The 19,131-nt window shown below is 35.3% G+C and overlaps 1 protein-coding gene and 1 pseudogene across 2 annotated transcripts; both read left to right on the forward strand.

Moving 5' to 3' along the window:
* The first annotated feature begins 4,665 nt into the window (after positions 1–4,665).
* On the forward strand, positions 4,666–8,558 carry LOC143589664 (putative splicing factor 3A subunit 1). The gene is made up of 3 exons (XM_077070362.1): positions 4,666–4,790; positions 5,772–7,959; positions 8,044–8,558. The coding sequence occupies exons 2-3, from the start codon at positions 5,863–5,865 to the stop codon at positions 8,311–8,313; spliced, it is 2,367 nt and encodes a 788-aa protein (XP_076926477.1). The 5' UTR covers positions 4,666–4,790; positions 5,772–5,862; the 3' UTR covers positions 8,314–8,558.
* A 6,306-nt stretch (positions 8,559–14,864) lies between these two features.
* LOC143589668 (putative splicing factor 3A subunit 1 pseudogene) lies at positions 14,865–17,076 on the forward strand (annotated as a pseudogene). The gene is made up of 2 exons (XR_013145326.1): positions 14,865–16,505; positions 16,599–17,076. The product of XR_013145326.1 is annotated as a putative splicing factor 3A subunit 1 pseudogene (transcript).
* Positions 17,077–19,131: the final 2,055 nt, after the last annotated feature.

Genomic DNA, 19,131 nt, shown 5'->3' on the forward strand with positions numbered 1-19,131 from the left:
ATGATTTTAATAATGCTAGTTAGATTGTTATTAGTAATGTTTGGTACATATTATATTTTTTCGTTTAACATGATTAAATGATTTAAGATTTTTCTTTTCGTGTGAGAGGGGTTTAGGGTGGAGGAAATTGTGTTTTGCTTGTAAATTGTGTTTACTTCTTAAATAGTAGAAGAAAAGTGAGATGTGTGTTTTAAGTTTCTTTTGAAATTAATATACTTTTACTCTTAAAAAATGTGACTAAAAATGAAAGTGAGATTGGCTACGCATGAGAATTTTAGTAAGCCACTAATGCAAGCCATATAATGGCTAGTAATAGAGACTAGTCGTTTTATACTTGTAGCGTGTGAGAAAATATGACAAGTAGAGTCATGACACATACGATGTAATAACCAAAACTAATAATAATAATAATAACTGAATTTTAGTCGTAAAGAGTAATAGTTATGTTTGAAGTATATAATAATATTAAACATTATAAAGGAACTCATATTTCCTATGTGATATATAGACAAAGTGAGCAGAGGTTAAACTAAATATAGAATATTAAATTTCAAGTTAGGATAATTAGTGGAATAAGGTCTATCCAGTGAAGGTGTAACATCCATCCATATAAATAAAATAAAATAAAATATAAATAAATAAAAAGTGATTATAAATGCATCTCTCTCTAAACATTTAAACATCCTCATTATCATTCCGACAATAAACTCGACAACGGTCAACATTTTAGACAAGCCAAAATGAACCCAAACACCAAAACAGTTACATCTCCACCCTATAGCCAAACACCCCACCCCTTTTGAACCACCGTACAACATCACAACGAAACCGGCGGCGTTAACGTCGAATTTTCTTTTATCACCACTAATTGTTACGTAAGGTAACTCCACTACATATTTGATATATATCTACTTATCTCATTATGTTAGTAATGGTCGGTCACTTCGTTACTTTTAGAAAACTCTCTTAGAACTCAGAACAGTTTCCGGTCGACGTGCTCGTTTTCCGACGAAGTCTTGAAGAAGACGAAGTACCAGCTAGGTATATATCTTGTTATTATTTTTAAACTTAAACAAATGAAAGACTACTTATACTAATTAATAAGGTAACCACTATATACAATAATATTTGAACCAAAGTATCTATGCTTGTATTTTCAAACCCATGAAATTTTGCTAGTACATCAGTATGACTTCATAATTTAATATAAATATAAATTACTTTAATAATAAAATAAAGAAAAGTAATAATACTTATAAAATACAAATGGTGTAAATCACGTAAACTATATATCTTGTTTACTAATAATAAATAAAATACAATTTTCTTTTATAAATTGTGACACATTTAAAGATGTTCATATTTTATGTATTCCCTACATTGTAGCAAGTATGATTTTATGTTATAGATAAAATTCATTAAACTTAGTAAATTTATGATACAAAATACTCTATAATTAAGGTATCGCTCTAAGTATATTAATTAAACCAGGATCATATATTTATTCAAAATCACATAACTGATATGAAAATACATCTTATACCTCATATGTAGATAATTAAAACGCTTGTGAACCGGTTAACATCATTTTGGAACATAAAGGTACGGATCATTACCCCCACTCTCCATTGCTTTCATATTTAATTGATATAAACCCATTGAGTTAATATATATTTTATAACTCTTCACGTCTTTGAATTATCATTTCACTTGGATGTCCGTTGGATTCCAGTTCTGATTAAACATTGGATTTAACTTTCATGTCATGCGATATTATTATGTTTGATTATACTCATTATCGCATGTTCCGATATATGTTACGAAAATATGTTTGCTATGAGTTATATGAATAAGTTTATTTGTATTCCGATACCCTGAGTGTCGCTTCTCGTGGAGTGTCCCACGAGCATGTTGTTGCGGCACCGACAACATGTGCACCACCCGTGACGGTGAGATCAGTTCACGGCGTCTCTTAAGTACAAGTGGTACATATGACTATTAGAAGGCGTATGGATCGGTCCTAGGATTTATAATAAGGAGATGGATAGCGGGTATGCCAACTCGTCATCTCATGTGATAAATATGCAGGAGTAGCTACCTGTATGTTGTCACGTTTTATGTTCGCTCATGGGTACATCCGTATGATACGATTTATTTTTTTTAAGTTACTTTGCATCGTATCATTATCATAAGTTCAATCTAAATTACGTTTCATTAAGTCATTTTGAGCTTATTATTCCGTACTGAGCATTCGGCTCATTTCGTTATTATTTTTTTTCAGGTACACAGGTTACTATGGGCGGGGTTAAGAGAGAAGAATAAAGCATCAGGATCATAATAAAATATCTTTTGACCGTACTAGTTTGTAAAATTAGCCTTAAGTTTACCTTATCTAATGTATTATAAGTTTGACAAGTAAATAAATAAAATCATGTCTTTTGTTCAGAAACCATGTTTATTGTGACACGTCAGCCCAATCCGGGCCGGGGTGTTACATACGACACGTGTGTTTGATACGCTCTTAAATATACATGACAAGAAATCACATAGAAAATGCATTTAAGAACTAACTCATGGGATATAAACTTGCGACAACCAAGTAAAGTACACAATACCCGTATTCATAACTTTAGCATAGATTTTTTTTCTTTCTTTTAACATGACTTCAAAAATATCCCACATATTAAAAAATGATTAGTTTTCTTAACTGTCTCTAATAATTGATGGTTACAGAGCTTTAATTATGATCATATCAAAGTATTGGACACACATAATCTATAGTTATAGTTTAGGTGCACAAAACTGGATTTTGGGTGAAAGAATATCAAAATGTCCAAACCTTAAGGGTTAAAAACCAGCCATTAAAGAAAATATTAAAACCGAGCTCGAGCTAAGCTCGTTTAACTTACATAGAGCTCGAGCTTGGCTTGTTTACTATTTTTCAGTTAATTTTTTATATATTTGTAGTCATTTTTAAATATTTGTTCTAGTGATAATTTTGTATATAACATAATAGTGTAATTATATATACATATAGTGTAATTATGTGAAGTAGTTGTTCAGTATGCAATGTTTTATATGTAGTATATAATTATATACTATATGATCAATATTTTTAGCACGTTAATTTAAATTGTATTTGATCCAAATCTTGACGTAATATATATTTTTAGTTATTTTCTAATATTTATTATATATATATATATATATATATTAAAAATATATATAAATGATAGGCTCGAGTAACCTCGTGGGCCGGCTCGAGCTCGATAAGTGAAGCTCGGAATTGAGCTCGTTTATTAAATGAGCTTAATTTTAAGCTTTAGCCGTGGCTCATTTAAGCTAGACTCGATTGAGTAGCTCTCGACCAGCTCAGCTCTTTTGCACCCGTGACGCGCAATATAGTTTTAAGTTTGTCTACAACTAGTTTCTCTGTCCGGCGCGTTGCGTCGGGTCAGTTGACAAAACTCCAACGTTGAAACCCGGGTGTTGGTTAAACTCGAGCGTTACTACATGAGTTAACATTAATTCGGTCAGTACCAGCTGCGTCGCTACGAGATAGAATTTGAGCGTTAAAACCCAAATAATTAATTCGCCAAATTAACATATAAAAACATTAACATATAAAAAATCAAAAATATTGAAAATGATGTTCATTTGGTTGGCAAATTCCGTCGGTGGTAAACCCAAGCGATGTCGGTCTCGAGCATTGAGGAGGTAACTTGCCACGAATTCGGTCGGTTTTGATTACGTAATACCGGAACTAAAAAATGGAAAAAAAATATAGAATTTGAGGTGGGCCAACAACCAATTTATTTATTTTAAGGGGGGTCGATCGGTAAACTTGCGCATTGGTAAAGCCTGAGCATTTTTTGTCATGGACTTTAAATAAGGCGGCGAGTCTGCATGAACTTGGTCTGTTTCTTTCAGGTTTATTATGGTACCAGAACTAAAATAAAAAAAATTTGGCGTTTGATTGGTTTCCATTACCGAGTATTATGGTTATTGAACAAAAAAATTAAAAATAAATAAAAAAACAAAACTCACCGACCAATAAGGTGCCGCCAAATGCCCCAATAAGCCACTTGCGGCACCAAAGTTTCTATTTATATATATGTGTGTGTTTTACCCGGCGCGTTGCGCCGGGTCAGGCAGGTAAAACCCAAGCGCTGAGGTGGTAAGCCAACACGAATTTGGTCGATTTTGGTTGCACGTCTTATTGAATGACGTTAGTAGATATAACTTAAACACAACTCGAGTGTTGTTGGTCCCGAGCATTGCGGACTGTGAGTTGATCCCGAGTGTTGCGACAGTGAGTCGGTCTCGAGCATCGCAACAGTGAGTTGACGCAGATTCGGTCGGTTTCGATTACGTTCGTTATGGTATCAGTACCAAAACAAGAGGATCGATAAAACCCGAATGTTGCGACAAAGAGTCGATAAAACCTGAGCGTTGTTGTTTCGAGAGTTACTACGGTGAATTGACATAATAATTGTTTAATTATCAAATTAAAAGAAAAACATAAAAGTAAATAGCTTGGCCAATCACACAAAACCAAGTGGACCAATAATACTAACCAAACTTCTTTTTTATATTATATAATAATTAAGTCCTAAAACAGCCCACATAGGCCCAGCCCAACCTAGCCCGAATTATTAAAAAACCACCTGTATATCCAATACCGTACATACACACCCCTGGTTAATCAAATCAATCTTCTGCTGCGATTGAACAAATACTCGCCCGCCGGTGCTATAAACCACCAGCCAACGCCACCGTCAACCGTCGAGGTAAGTTTCTGTTTTGTTTAATCCGCCATTACCTTTTTACTGATTCATTTACGTTACTCAATTTTATTGACTCCTCAAATTAGGGTTTCTGTAAGCCCTAACATTAACAACGTATTATTCTTTTGCTTTAATTTCAAACACATTTACTGATTATTTTTGTTCCTATATTATTATTATTATTCAAGCCCTAGAATTTGAACTGAGATTGTTTGCAAGGTGTTTGATAAAATGCCTCAATGAAATCTTGTTTTGTCATCAACTCAAATTATGTATTTACGCGGACGGTTATTTGCTCGGTTAAGAACATTTAATTAGTTCTTGTTTAGTCTGATAGGTATCTAGATTCATGAGGTGCTAAACTTATGACATTGTATGCTGGTCTATGCAGCTCATATCGTATATCGGTAATCAGTCCCTTGGTAAATTATCGGTGCAAAGTCGGCGATATTGACCGATATATCTCTGATATTTTCGATATCAGTGTTTTAAGTTCCTACTTGCTACAATTGATAGTGTTTTGCAAGTTGCAAATGGTTAATTTGTTAATGTTAGGATAGTATACTGTTAGTGTCAAATTGCCATATATATAAATTCTGCATGCTAATAGTATTCATGACTGATATCCCACCGCGATAACCGATATTTCATATATCGGTCCTTGACCGATATCCGGTATTTTTCCGCATTAATTGCATAGATGCTGGTAAACAATTAGCATACTTGGTTCTCATAATGCTGGATTTTGCTACTAAACAACATTTGTCAAATTTAAGATTTGTGTAAATTCAACACTTCAATTTTCTGAGGGGCAAACAGACCTTTTATACTTATTTTTTATTCTACAGATACTTGTGAATTTGTATCAGTGATTTACTTATGACCAGTGTATATTGCTACTGTCTTTGTGTTTTCTTGTAAGTGTTACGTATTATTTTTATTCAAAAGTCGCAGCAGATCTAAACTATAGCTTTTTATTTGCAGGGTAACTTCTGGAGTATGTTAAACTCGTATTGGAACTAAATCTTGCTGTATCACTGTTTTAGATTTTGAAGCCTTTTTGTTTTTTTTCAAAATGGTGGGCTTTACACCGATATTGCCTCTTCCAGCACCACCAGCCGATGGTGATCTAGGTCCTCTGCCTCCATCTCAAGTGGAAAATGATTCCAAAGACGAGCAAATGCAGGATGCCGATGATGGTCAGAATAAGTCAAGTTCCGCTCCTGCATCAGTTGCTACACACACCCGAACAATCGGGATTATTCATCCTCCACCCGACATCAGAACCATTGTTGACAAAACCGCTAGCTTTGTGGCAAAAAACGGAATTGACTTTGAAAAAAGAATCATTGTTAGCAATGCTGGAAATCCCAAGTTTAATTTTTTAAACGGATCAGATCCGTATCATGCCTATTACCAGCACCGACTGACCGAGTTTCGAGCTCAAAATCAAGCCCTGGGTCAACAGTCAAACCAAGCGTCTGAGGCGCAAGATTCCGAGACAATCTCTTCTTCAGCTCCTGAAGAGAGCAATGATACAACCGAGAAAGTTGACCAGTCAAAGTTTAGAGCTGTTAAGAAAGTTTTGGATCCCCCAGAGGCTGAGCAGTACACAATCCGGCTCCCTGAAGGCATTACTGGTGAAGAGCTGGATATTATTAAACTCACTGCACAATTTGTGGCACGAAATGGAAAATCTTTTTTGACTGGATTAACTAGTAGAGAGAACAATAATCCTCAATTTCATTTTTTGAAGCCTACACACAGTATGTTTATGTTGTTTACGTCGCTAGCAGATGCGTATTCGAAAGTGCTGATGCCGCCTAAAGGGTTGACCGATAAGCTGAAAAAAAGTGTGGCCGACATGACCACGGTTCTTGAACGGTGCTTACACCGGCTCGAGTGGGAGCGGTCCCAAGAGCAGGCGAGACAGAAGGCGGAGGATGAGATGGAACAGGAAAGGCTGTTAATGTCCATGATTGATTGGCATGATTTTGTTGTTGTGGAAACCATAGATTTTGCAGACGATGAAGATGATGATTTACCGCCTCCAATGACAGTAGATGAAGTTATAAGAAGGAGCAAGATGTCAGCTGCTGTTGAGGAAGAAATTGTGGAACCTGGAAAAGAAGTTGAAATGGAAATGGATGAAGAAGAGGTACAACTTGTTCAAGAAGGTATGAAGGCTGCAAGTATAGAAGAAAGTTATGAAGTTGAAACAATCAAGGAAGAAAACGAGCCACGAATGAGGATTGTTAAAAACTATAAGAGACCCGAGGAAAGACTAGCAGCCGCAGCTGCTGAAAGAAACCCGGGTAATATGGTTGTCTCACCGATTACTGGTGAGTTGATTCCGGTCAACGAGATGTCAGAACATATGCGTATCTCACTTATTGACCCGAAGTATAAGGAGCAAAAGGAGAGAATGTTTGCAAAGATTAGAGAAACTACGCTTGCTCAAGATGATGAAATTTCTAGAAACATTGTCGGGCTTGCTCGGACCCGTCCTGATATTTTTGGGACAACTGAAGAAGAGGTTTCTAATGCAGTCAAGGCGGAGATTGAAAAGAAAAACGATGAACAGCCGCAACCGAAGCAGGTTATTTGGGATGGTCACACAGGAAGTATTGGGCGCACCGCTACTCAAGCAATGTCGCAAAATGCAGCGGAAGATCAGATTGATGGGGTTAGTGACGGCCGGAATCTTCCGGGTCCTGCTGCACCGCCACCTAGACCGGGTATTCCGTCACTTCGTCCGCTTCCTCCTCCTCCTGGGCTAGCTTTGAATCTTCCCCGTGTCCCGCCTAATGCTCAATACTCGACTGTAACTCCGCCTCCTCGGCCTGGAATTAACATGATGGTTAATCCGATGCGTCCGCCACCGCAGCCAATGCAGATGAGTTATGGTCAACAACAACCTTACATGATGAATCGGCCACCACTACCAAGTATTCCGGTGCCACCACCGCCTGGATCTCAGTTCACACCGCTTGCACCCCGCCCATATATGCCCGGCATGCCTATGGTTCCTCCACCGCCTATGCCTCACGGGATGCCGCCACTGCCGCCAGAGGAAGCACCTCCACCACTTCCTGAAGAACCCGAACCAAAGAAGCAAAGGCTTGATGATTCTTTACTTGTCCCTGAGGATCAGTTCTTGGCTCAACATCCGGTACGCTTTTTTTCAGTAATTTTATTTCTTATCACTTTTAAGCTTTGTGTATAATCCTGTTAATGTGAGTGTTGGTTTTGACAGGGGCCTGCTCGTATAAGTGTGTCGGTGCCAAATACTGATGAAGGAAATCTGAAGGGTCAAATACTGGAAATTACTATTGAGTCCTTGTCTGAAAGTGTAAGCAGTTTGAAAGAGAAGATTGCTGGGGAGATTCAGCTGCCTGCAAACAAGCAGAAACTGAGTGGGAAGGCGGGTTTTTTCAAAGACAATTTGTCTCTGGCATATTACAATGTTGCTGGAGGTGAAATGCTTTCCCTGTCTTTGAGAGAACGTGGTGGTAGGAAGAGGTAAGTAGTCGTTTATGTTTCTCGGAACATTTTATTTAATCTGCTTTTGTTGATCAAGTATGGAGGATTATACAGACAGCAAATGGTGTTGTGTTATTGATTTTTGGTTCTGTTACCGCCACTGCTACTTATCATATCTGTTTCTGCTCTTCTCTTTCTTAGTCTTCTTCTTTTTTTAATGATAAATCACGAAACAAATCACTCATACATTCGTGATGCGCTACTTTATGGATTTAACGTATGTGTTAATCAGTTTTTTTTGACAACTGTGAAAGATCACATAAATAATCCAACAACAGATCATACTGTTCATTCTCAATCTTGCATTTTTCTTTTTTGAAAGTGTGCTTTCTTTGTATGCATGCATTTTTCAAATTGACCAGCATTTAGTTTGTTATGCTTGGTCGTCAATCCATCTCCATTGTCATATCGTCTGCTGGCTTCTTGTATATTATTGAAATGCCATTTCTTAAAGTAAAAGCTAGAAAACAAACAGCCAAATCTTGAGATAACTACTAACTAGCCCCCAGTGCTTGTCTAGAGGTGAGTCGGGTTTAATAACAGTTTTCAAACACTTTAGAATAGCTAGTTATGTCTAGAGAATTGTTGTGGAACAATATACTTGGCTATCTTCTAGTGGAATATGTCACAAAGTCCAAGCAAACAAGGTATCCCTTTCTTTTAAGTGACTACAAATCACAAAAGCTTTTGAAAGTTGAAACTGATTCATTTGAACTTATGTGATCCATTTAAGGAGACCCTCAAATAATGACATGTGTGGCTGTTGGACCGTTAATAAGTTTTGTAATATATGCAGTTTTGATCTGTTGACTAACAAATTTTGAGCAGACCTGGTTTGACCAATTGGCTAATTTAATGTGTCCCAGTTTGGCTCATTGACTTATTTAAGGTGACCCAAATGGATCTATATACAACTTAGTTTTGTCCAAATGAACCATTATATGAACATGAGTTATGATTGACACCTTTACTTTTCTTGGGTTTTTAATTAAGTATGCATTTGATTATCTTGGGCAAAATAATTAGTTTCATATACATAGTTACTTGAATAGTTGAATTGATAGAACTTGCAACGAAAGTGACTATATAATCACAAGAAATGTATTTTTATCATTCTCTGTGTCAATATTTTGACAACCAACATTTTGGATATGCTAAGGTTCAATTCCTTTTAGGACCATCAAACCTTTTTGCATTTTCCGAGATCTTGATGCTTTTCTTAGTCGTTGGTATAAATGTCTGTGTGTCTATTGGATATGCTAAGTTAGGGTGTATAGCAGGCCCGGCTATGAGGGTGGGCTGGGAGGGCTGAAGTCCCAGGCCCACTCCTTTTTAGGGCCCATCAGTTTTTTTAAAAAAATTATATATGTATATGGCCCATGATATTTGAAGGCCCATTTGGCTGGGAAAAAATAATACTGATAATATATAGAAATTGGAATACAATCAGACGCATGATGCCACGACCATCCCGCTTAAACAAACACCGGCTTTCTTACCATCGCCGGATTTCTTCCCTTCGCCGGAGAACTTCTGCGGCTTTGCTTTTCGCCATCACCGAAGTCCGACACTCCGACTCAGTTTCCTACCGACCACACTTAAACCAGGTTAAACATATTATATGTTATATGTTTTATTTCTTTTTTAATAGTGGGGTATTTCGTATATCAATATATGTTTTGTTATGTTTATACTTGTTTTTGGTGTTTGAATTGTTGATGTAGGGTTGTTTAATTATGATAAATTACATATTTTCATATTATGATATTATAAGTTTTGTGTTTTAAAACTCAGCAGACTAATGGTTTTGGTTTTAGGTAACGTGTATTTAGTTATGAGTGTTGAAAATTCTTATCTATGGAACACAAATTAACTATTCTTATGATTTTATTATTATCTTATGTTATATGTTTTACAATTTAGACTTTTAAGTTTAGACTTTTAGATTTTTGATTGAAAAAAGATAGATTAGTTAATGTTTTTTGTGTTACTACGTTAATGGAATCAATTTTATGTTATTTCTATTTTGTAGATATCATGCCTTCTAGGCCTAAAAACTTATCCGGTAGTCAAAAACGTAAAAATAGAAAAATAGAAGAGGAATCACGATTCATTTAAGTTTTTCATTTTGCTGAAAAAAAAACTTTCGTTTTTGTTTTATTATTATAACATTTGTCTAAATTATGTTAGAGTTTTTGAGTTCGTATTTTAGGGCCTCTTGCCTTTCATGCCCCAGACCCACCTCTTTTTTTGTATTCTCAGAGACGGCCCTGGTGTATAGGATATGCCAAGTTACACACTCAGTTGACGAAAGCATGTGAATTGTTGTATACACAAAGAGCTAGAAGGTTACTTGTTTTGAAAACCAAAAGAATCATAAATCGTTAAGTATCGCGTTTTATTAACAAGTTAACGAGAACTATAAGTTGTGGGAAATTATATATAGAATAAAGATAATTTTCAAAGTGAAAATTTCTGTACAAAGCGTATGAGGTAACCTGAATCGTTGATCATACTGTTTCAATGGTTAGAGTCATTAATCTTATTATTTTAATGGTTAATATCAAAGAAGTGTTATGATCGTAAATAATATAAAATATAAAGGTACAATGACTTGAGAGAAAAAAAAATGAACTACCTTAAATTGCCGGCTCTTTTTATTTAAATCTTGTTCCACTAATTTAATAAACTTAGATAGCTTTTATATATTTTTTTTTATACATACATAAAGACGAAGATTGGGTATCTTTATTTTGAGCATGTTGCATTACTATATTATTTTAAGAAAATGTTGATACACCGTTGATAATAACAATGCGCCTAAACTAGTTGATTACTACATGTCTAACATAGTCACAGCATTTAAATCAATTGTAACAACACATCCATATTATCAATGCCTAACGCAACAAAATGACATGACACGAATATATCTTATATAATCTCATATTATGTGTTGATTTCATACGCTTCAAATTCTGATGGTATTTGTCAACCTAATGAAGAATGGTTGTGCAAATCAGATTTCTTGAGCCAAGGCAATTTGATACGATGATCATCTTACCTTTACGTTTCATTGTCTCTTTGAAACACTAAAGGTTAGTAAAACATAATGTGTGCCTCCATTATTCGTCACAAAACTTGTATACATATTGTATGTAAAATGTTGTACAAAAAGAAATATTTGAAGGATATTCTATACGCATAACAATATTTGCCTCATATTATTGGTCTATAAATTGTTGTCGAAGTGAAAACATTGTCTAACCAAATGTGAGAATTGAAAGGTATCATGTATATAGATGTATTACCGGGCAATTGCTCGTTTGGCAGTAGTTTATTTTCGATTCTACTGCCAAAGGAGATTTGTCCAGCAATTCATCTGCTACACCAGGACACTCAGACAAGGTATTTTTGTTGCATTTCGATTAACATAATCTAAAGTCATTGAAGTAGTTTTTAATGTGAGCATTGATAATGGTTCAAATATTTTCTATCTTTTAGTTGAATAATAAGTACAATGTATTTACAATGATAAACTCTAGAGTCGGTTTTTTTACATATGTAACACGATATTCCGCAAGCGAGATTTGTAATATACTTATAAAGAAATGATATCATATAAGTTAAGACATGTCACTATTAACTGATTTTATCACTATTCATCAAGGTTATTCAAACTTTTTGAAAAATACGGCAAGCTACATTACCGATTATTTACATTAACATGAGGTGACAATTGTTTTACACATTGAATATTCATCATATTTTTACACCACTAAGACGTCATGTTATTTGTAATGGGCCAACGCACCTAAAGGAATTTTAAAACACTATACTTTAAGTTGCCATAGAACAACCACCACCCACAACTTTGAAACAATTTATAACCATCAAAATGATTTTATGTTTTCAGTCACGATATGATACTCAGTTAAGTATAATTCAAGTTAAAACACGTCAAATCCTGAGATATTTTAGGTTACTTGGGATTACGTATCCTTTCTTGTGTTTTGTTGCTTGCAATCCTTGCATTCCTAATAGTAATAAGGTGTTTGATTGTTTGGTTGGAAAAGTTGATTATTTCTTTATTTTCATTTCGGATAAAATCTTCCTGAAGTATCAACTAATGGTGGATGAGTGAGAATACCCCCTCCCCCTTCCCAAATAATTGGGGCGAAGTAAATCGTTTACCATACACACATATTTATTGTTCCAAAACGTGTTGTTCCGGACACGCAAACCAGCCCACGCCAGACAGTCCCAGGCCCATCACATGAGAGGTAAATCAGCATCAATCAGCGGCAAGGCGATTGACGCTTAGGATCGGTTTCGAACCCACGACCTCTAGGTTATTGTTTCAAGTCTTACGCCCCCTTAACCAACTGAGCTACACGGCGGGAACATACACACATATTTAGTACATGCTTATTTGGGTTTCATCATACTAACAACATTACTCTTCTCTAATCGTTGAGTAATAATATCAAGGATCTTTTTTTTGTTTGCCATTGAACACACTACTAAATAAATGGGTATCACTAAAAACAGTTGTGGACGGCAAGGTTCCATCGGTAATCCCTGGATTACAGATGGAAACCACAAACGAAAATTCAATCCATTTTTAAGACTAATGTTATATTTAAAAATGTGTTTCTTTTGGTGAGAAAGCATTACCGACGATGCTACTAGTTGAGTAAATTAGGCGATTGGCATGTGGGCCCATGTTCTCTAGTAATATATCCGACAAGATTTCCAATCAGATCACCACCCTTGCTTTTTAGTGTTTGTCAGAGTTAGGGGTGTTATTCGGGTATTCTGGGTTGGGTTCCTTGGGTTTGAGAAATTTATTTCATGTACTCATACTCGACCCTAATTTCCCTCGGGTTCGGGTTATTCAGATTTGGGTTTTATGAGTACGGGCTAATCGGGTTTCAAGTATTTGACATAAAAAACCAAAAATACTCGAAATACCATCTTTAATTTTTAACTTACATAAGCAAATAGCAAACCTCAAAATCCAAAATACACAATCATTTAACAAGTCGCGTTAACACTGATCAAAGATGTGTCACCTTAACACTTTCAAAGATGAAATGTTTTTCTTGTTAAAGATACATATAGTTGTAGTATAACACATTTTCATTTTCTATATATAAGATAAATTGAGCAATATTTAGATATATATTTTTTCTAAAACGTGTTATATAACAAAACTAGCATGATGTAATATGAAAAATTTTCTTTATGAACCACGTGATATTTAAAAACTAACACAATTTCTTGTTTTTTATTTAAATTTTTTAACGTATCAGTGTATCACCACCCATCATTTGGATAGGTAGCGATTTCATTGAATAGACTAAGGTAGGATATATAATAATTGAATAGAAGACTTAGTCAAATGGGTTATTCGGGTTTTTCGAGTTTACTCGAAACCCATTAAAAAGTACTCGGTACTCAACTCGTATTAGTTCGGGTTGTACTCGGGTTTGTTAGATTCAGGTTCGGGTTTCATGAGTACGGGTACTTTCGATTTTGGGTTAATAGTTATTCGAGTCAGGTTTTGGGTTACGGATAAAAATGATAGCCTACTCAGAGTATATATAAAAAAATGAAATCAAAATTTCGTATATCCGAGCAACTTAATCCCGCGGTATCCGAGTGATGATTTGCATTGGCAGTTGCGTAGGCTATGGTGGTGTTTGGCCTAGCTTATATTTTTGTGCTTATGCTTATATCTTTTTGAAACTTATAGCTTATTTTGTATAATTTGATAAGCCATTTTTAAGTGTTTGGATTAACTTATATTCTACAAGTTGATTATACATCTTAATAAGTTGTTAAATATCATTTTTAATTTGTTATAGTAATAAGTTACTTCAATATTATTAATCCATGACTATTTGAAGGCAAATGAGTAATTTAACCCCTTAAACAAATAAGCTAAAAAACTATCTTTAAATAAGTTTCTACAAATTAGCTTATAAGCTAAAAAATCTAAACCAAACACTAAATGAAGCTTATTTTATTAAAAAAAAAGCTAAGCTAAAAAAACTAGAAGCTTGGCTAAAAAAGCTAGGCCAAAAAACACCCCCTTTTTAAACCACGAACCCTAATTTCAATCCTGTGACAATTACAAATCATAATCCGGTTGTTTAATCGTAAAATTTATAGGTAAGGACGTAAGGTATGTATCTTTACTACAGTCTTCTTATTAATTCAGATTTCGTCTTTAATCTTTCATCTTCATGACTAATTACTTTGGTTTATATTACCTTACCTGCAATCGCCAATAGTTTCCAGCGTTCAAATTACGGTGGGTTTCTGCAAACCCTAACATGAGCCTCTTTTGTTTATGTTTTTAAGGTTTTATGCACACCCCTGCCTTGCCTAACACTAACATATTCGCACAAATTTATATGATTATTAAAAAAAATGAATAGACAAAGTTATATGCCTATATGTTCTCTTTATGATTTAGTGTTACAGATCTAAACTCAACCTGCAGCTAACCTCTGAAATACCTGTACTAGTATTGAAACTAAATTGTGCAAATGGCCTTCCAATTAGAAAATGATTCCAAGGACGAGCATATGCAGGAAGCCGATATTAATGGTCAATTCACCCCTTGCATCTATTGCCACACACACCCGACCAATAGGAATTATACATCCTCCACCCGACATCAGAAACATAGTCGACAAAACCGTAAGCTTTGTGGCAAAGCACGGACCCGAGTTTGTGAAAATAATCATCGATGAAAATGCTGCAAATCCCAAATTTAATTTTCTGAATGGTTCAGATCCATATCATGCGTATTACCAGTACCGACTGTCTGAGTTTTGTGATCAAAGTCAAGCACCGGGTCAGAAGTTGTGTAAGTCATCTGATGCAGCCGAGAAAACTAACACGTCAGCAAAGTTCATACCCATTGAGAAAGTTCTGGAACCTCCAGAGGCTGAGCAGTACTCAATTCGGCTTCCCGAAGGTATTACGGGTGAGGAGTTGGATATAATTAGACTCACTGCACAGTTTGTGGCACAAAACGGATCTTTTTTGACTGGATTAACTAGTAGAGAGACAAACAATCCTCACTTTCAGTTTTTGAAGCCGACCCATAGTAAGTTTAAGTTGTTTAAGTCATTGACAGATGCCTACAATAAAGTGTTGAGGCCGCCTAATGGATCAACTGATAAGTTGAAAAATGTTTTGACTGATATGTCTACTGTTCTTGAGCGGTGCGTAAACCGGCTCGAGTGGGAAATGCACCAAGAGCAGGCGAGACAAAAGGCTGAGGATGATAAAGAACATGAAAGACGGTTGATGTCCAAGATCGACTGGCATGATTTTGCTGTTGTGGTGACCATAGATTTTTCAGATGATGAAGACAATGATTTACCGCCTCCAATGATATTAGACGAAGAAGAGAATAATAATAATAATGATGATGATTCAATTAATGAAGAAAACGAGATGAGAATGAGGATTGTTAAGAATTATAAGAGGCCTGAGGAGAGGCTACGCCTGGCTAATAGTAATATTGTTGTTTCACCGATTACTGGTGAACTGATTCCGGTCAATGAGATGCCAGAACATATGCGTGTTTCTCTTATTGACCCGAAGTATAAAGAACAAAAGGAGAGAATGTTTGCCAAGATTAGAGAGACCACACTTGCTCAAGATGAAGAAGTTTCTAGAAATATTGTCAGCCTTGCTCGGACCCGTCCTGATATTTTTGGGACCACAGAGGAAGAGGTTTCTAACGCGGTTAAAGCAGAGATTGAGAGGAAAAACAATCAAATTGACGGGTTTACTGATGACCGTAATCTTCCAGGTCCTCCACCATATGGGCTAGCTTTGAATCTCCCTCGTGTGTCGCCTAATGCTCAATACTGGACTGTTACTTTGCCACCAATGCAGATGAATTACTTTCGTCAACAACCTTACATGATGAATCGGCAGCCGGCTGGATATCAGTTAACACCCCTTGCACACTGTCTATATACGCCCGGAATGCCTATGGTTCCTCCACCGCCAATGCCTCACGGAATGCAGCCACCACCACCGCCTGACGTAGCTCGTCCTGCACTTCCTGAAGAACCTGAACCTAAGAGGCAAAGACTTGAAGATTCTATGCTTTTCTCCGAGGATCAGTTCTTGGCTTGACATCCGGTATGTTGATTTTATAAATATCATGTTTCTACTTTTAAAATTTATGTATACTTATAGGTTCAGTGCTAATTGGAGTTGTTTGTGTTGTGACAGGGGCCTGCCCGTATTAGTGTGTCGGTGCCAAATGCTGAAGGAAATCTCAAGGGTCAAGTGTTGGATATTACTGTGGAGTCATTGTCTGAGAGTGTAAGCAGTTTGAAGGAGAAGATTGCTGGAGAGATCCATCTACCTGCAAGCAAACAGAAACTGAGTGGGAAGGCGGGTTTTCTCAAAGACAATTTATCTCTTGCTTATTACAACATTGGTGGAGGTGAAACGCTTTCTCTGTCTTTAAAAGAACGTGGTGGTAGGAAGAGGTAAGTAGTCGTTTCCGTCTCCTGGAACATTGCATTTAATCTGTTTTTGGTTGATTGAATAAGGAAGATTATATTGACTGTGAATGGTTTTGTGTTGTTGATTTTATTTAAAGTATAACATGTCTATGACTATTTTCTTGATTTTATTTTGTTTGAAGTCATTGGTTGCATTGGCTGTTGTGACCTTTTTCTTATACATACTTGACATGTTTAATTGTGCGAGGTACAATTCAATGGTTCTGGAAAAGAAGACAACGGGGCTTTGAAGAGAACGCGAAGGTAGGAAGAGGTAAGAAATACTTCTGTCTCCTGGAAGCTCTCATACTTTATCACTTCATGTAACTCTATACTTGATAATGATGAGCTTTTGTAATATGTTATGTAACTTTATATTTGATGGTGTGTTTTCTAGATGGTCATGAAATCCAACTACAACTTCAAACCTAAATCATATTCAAGTGATAGTTATGCTTCTCCTAAGAAACATGGGAGTTGTGTAACATTCACTTTATCAAAACCTATTTAGAAAAAAGATATTTAAAGTAAATCATGTCAAAGCGCCTTGTACTCATTTTCCATATATTTATCATAGTTTGTACTTGCAATTCATCTTAGGATTTAGGGTTTAAAATCTCAATTTACAATCATATATTTATCATAGTTTCTAGTTCCAACTTCCATTCACCTTGTAGTTATTTTTCTTAACTTTATAAATTGGTGTATCATCATAATATGATTGCACATTTTGGCTCCAACAATAAATGCAATGATGTAGTAATTGAGATTTGAGAATCTTGTTATTGTGTACAAAGGAACCATAGGTTATGGCAATCCATTGTCGATACATTCGGATAAACATTTAAATAGCATTTCAAGTTTTTTTATTTTCTGATTAGTCTTTTCGTAAACCATTTTAATTATAAAGTCCGCAAATGAGTTTGTTACGTACCCCAAATTTTACATTTTCATCTCATTTATACACTTAACAAACACCGTAATTAAAGGAAACACTATTCTCAACTACCTTAAATTCATTTTTCATTAAAAAAAAAGAATTCTGATGATGGGTGATTAGTTCCCCCTTGCAAAAAATAATCCCCTTACCAAAAAGCATCCAAAACGCTAGTGTTGTGGATGCGTTTGTGCGCTTGACGAACCAAGAGAGGAACCATGCTAGTGCTGTGGCACCAAGTTTGTGGAATGAGGTTTCGTGTTGTGAAAGAAAGTGAGGGTTTCTTATAGAAAAGTTTGTAATCTGATGCGGTGCTGATGTGTTGGTTGTGAAGTTCTAGCGTTGTGAATGCTCTTACTGATATAATGTACACTTGGCATGTAAATACAATAATGTAGTAATTGACAATCTTGTAACCGTGACAAAAAAAAAAGAAAACAAGAATGAACATAACATTTAATAATATTTTTATATATATTGTACCGTTAGCAGTATGATCTTACATATGATCATTTGCCACAATCACATTAGCGCGCTGAAAGAAAACAAGTGATTATAATACAAAAGGTACAAAATTTCAACTCAAACAACCTCTATGATCCTCAAAATTAAGCTATGTTCCCTTGGAATAACCGGTTCTCAACACTAAATTGGTACCATCAGTGTTGCTATAAAAGAATTGTTAGCCTTTATAAACACAATTTCTGTTTCCTTCTTCATAATCAAAATATAAAAGTCAATAGTCTAAAAAGAATTCATAGCTTATAAGATTTGAACTCAAAACATCCACAAGAATCTACCGATTTCTAATACTTTAATTTCTTTTTTTTTTCTCATTTGATTAAACACAAGTAACATAATAATAAAGTTGTATTAAACTTTTATTATAAAATAATTTACATTATATGTGATATTTGCGCGCTTTTAAATTAGTTATGGTGTTATCTGGTTCTTAAATATAGTTTGACCAATTTACCGGTAAGGCATATGGTTCCTTGTTTGATTTGTTTATGAAAGCATTGCTTAGCAAACTAGAACTGATTTGACATGCAAAGCAACACCTAAGATGTTACATGCAAACTAATGTTTTGGAGTGTTGTACCAACAATGGATCTAATATCAAACAAACCCATAAGATGTGACATGATAGCTAATTCACTACATAAACTAAATATGTAACGCCTGTTAATGATTTCATGTATTTCAAAACTGTGCTGATAAATAATGGTCCAATATATTTTATAATATATCAAACTCCACTAGAGTCATACATGCTGACTTGACTTGGGAGGAGATTGATTATTTTGATTAACACCCT

The sequence above is a fragment of the Bidens hawaiensis genome, unplaced genomic scaffold (assembly GCF_021521415.1).
Source record: "Bidens hawaiensis isolate Kalapana, Puna unplaced genomic scaffold, B.hawaiensis_p1.1 tig00037696_1, whole genome shotgun sequence".
NCBI lineage: Eukaryota > Viridiplantae > Streptophyta > Magnoliopsida > Asterales > Asteraceae > Bidens > Bidens hawaiensis.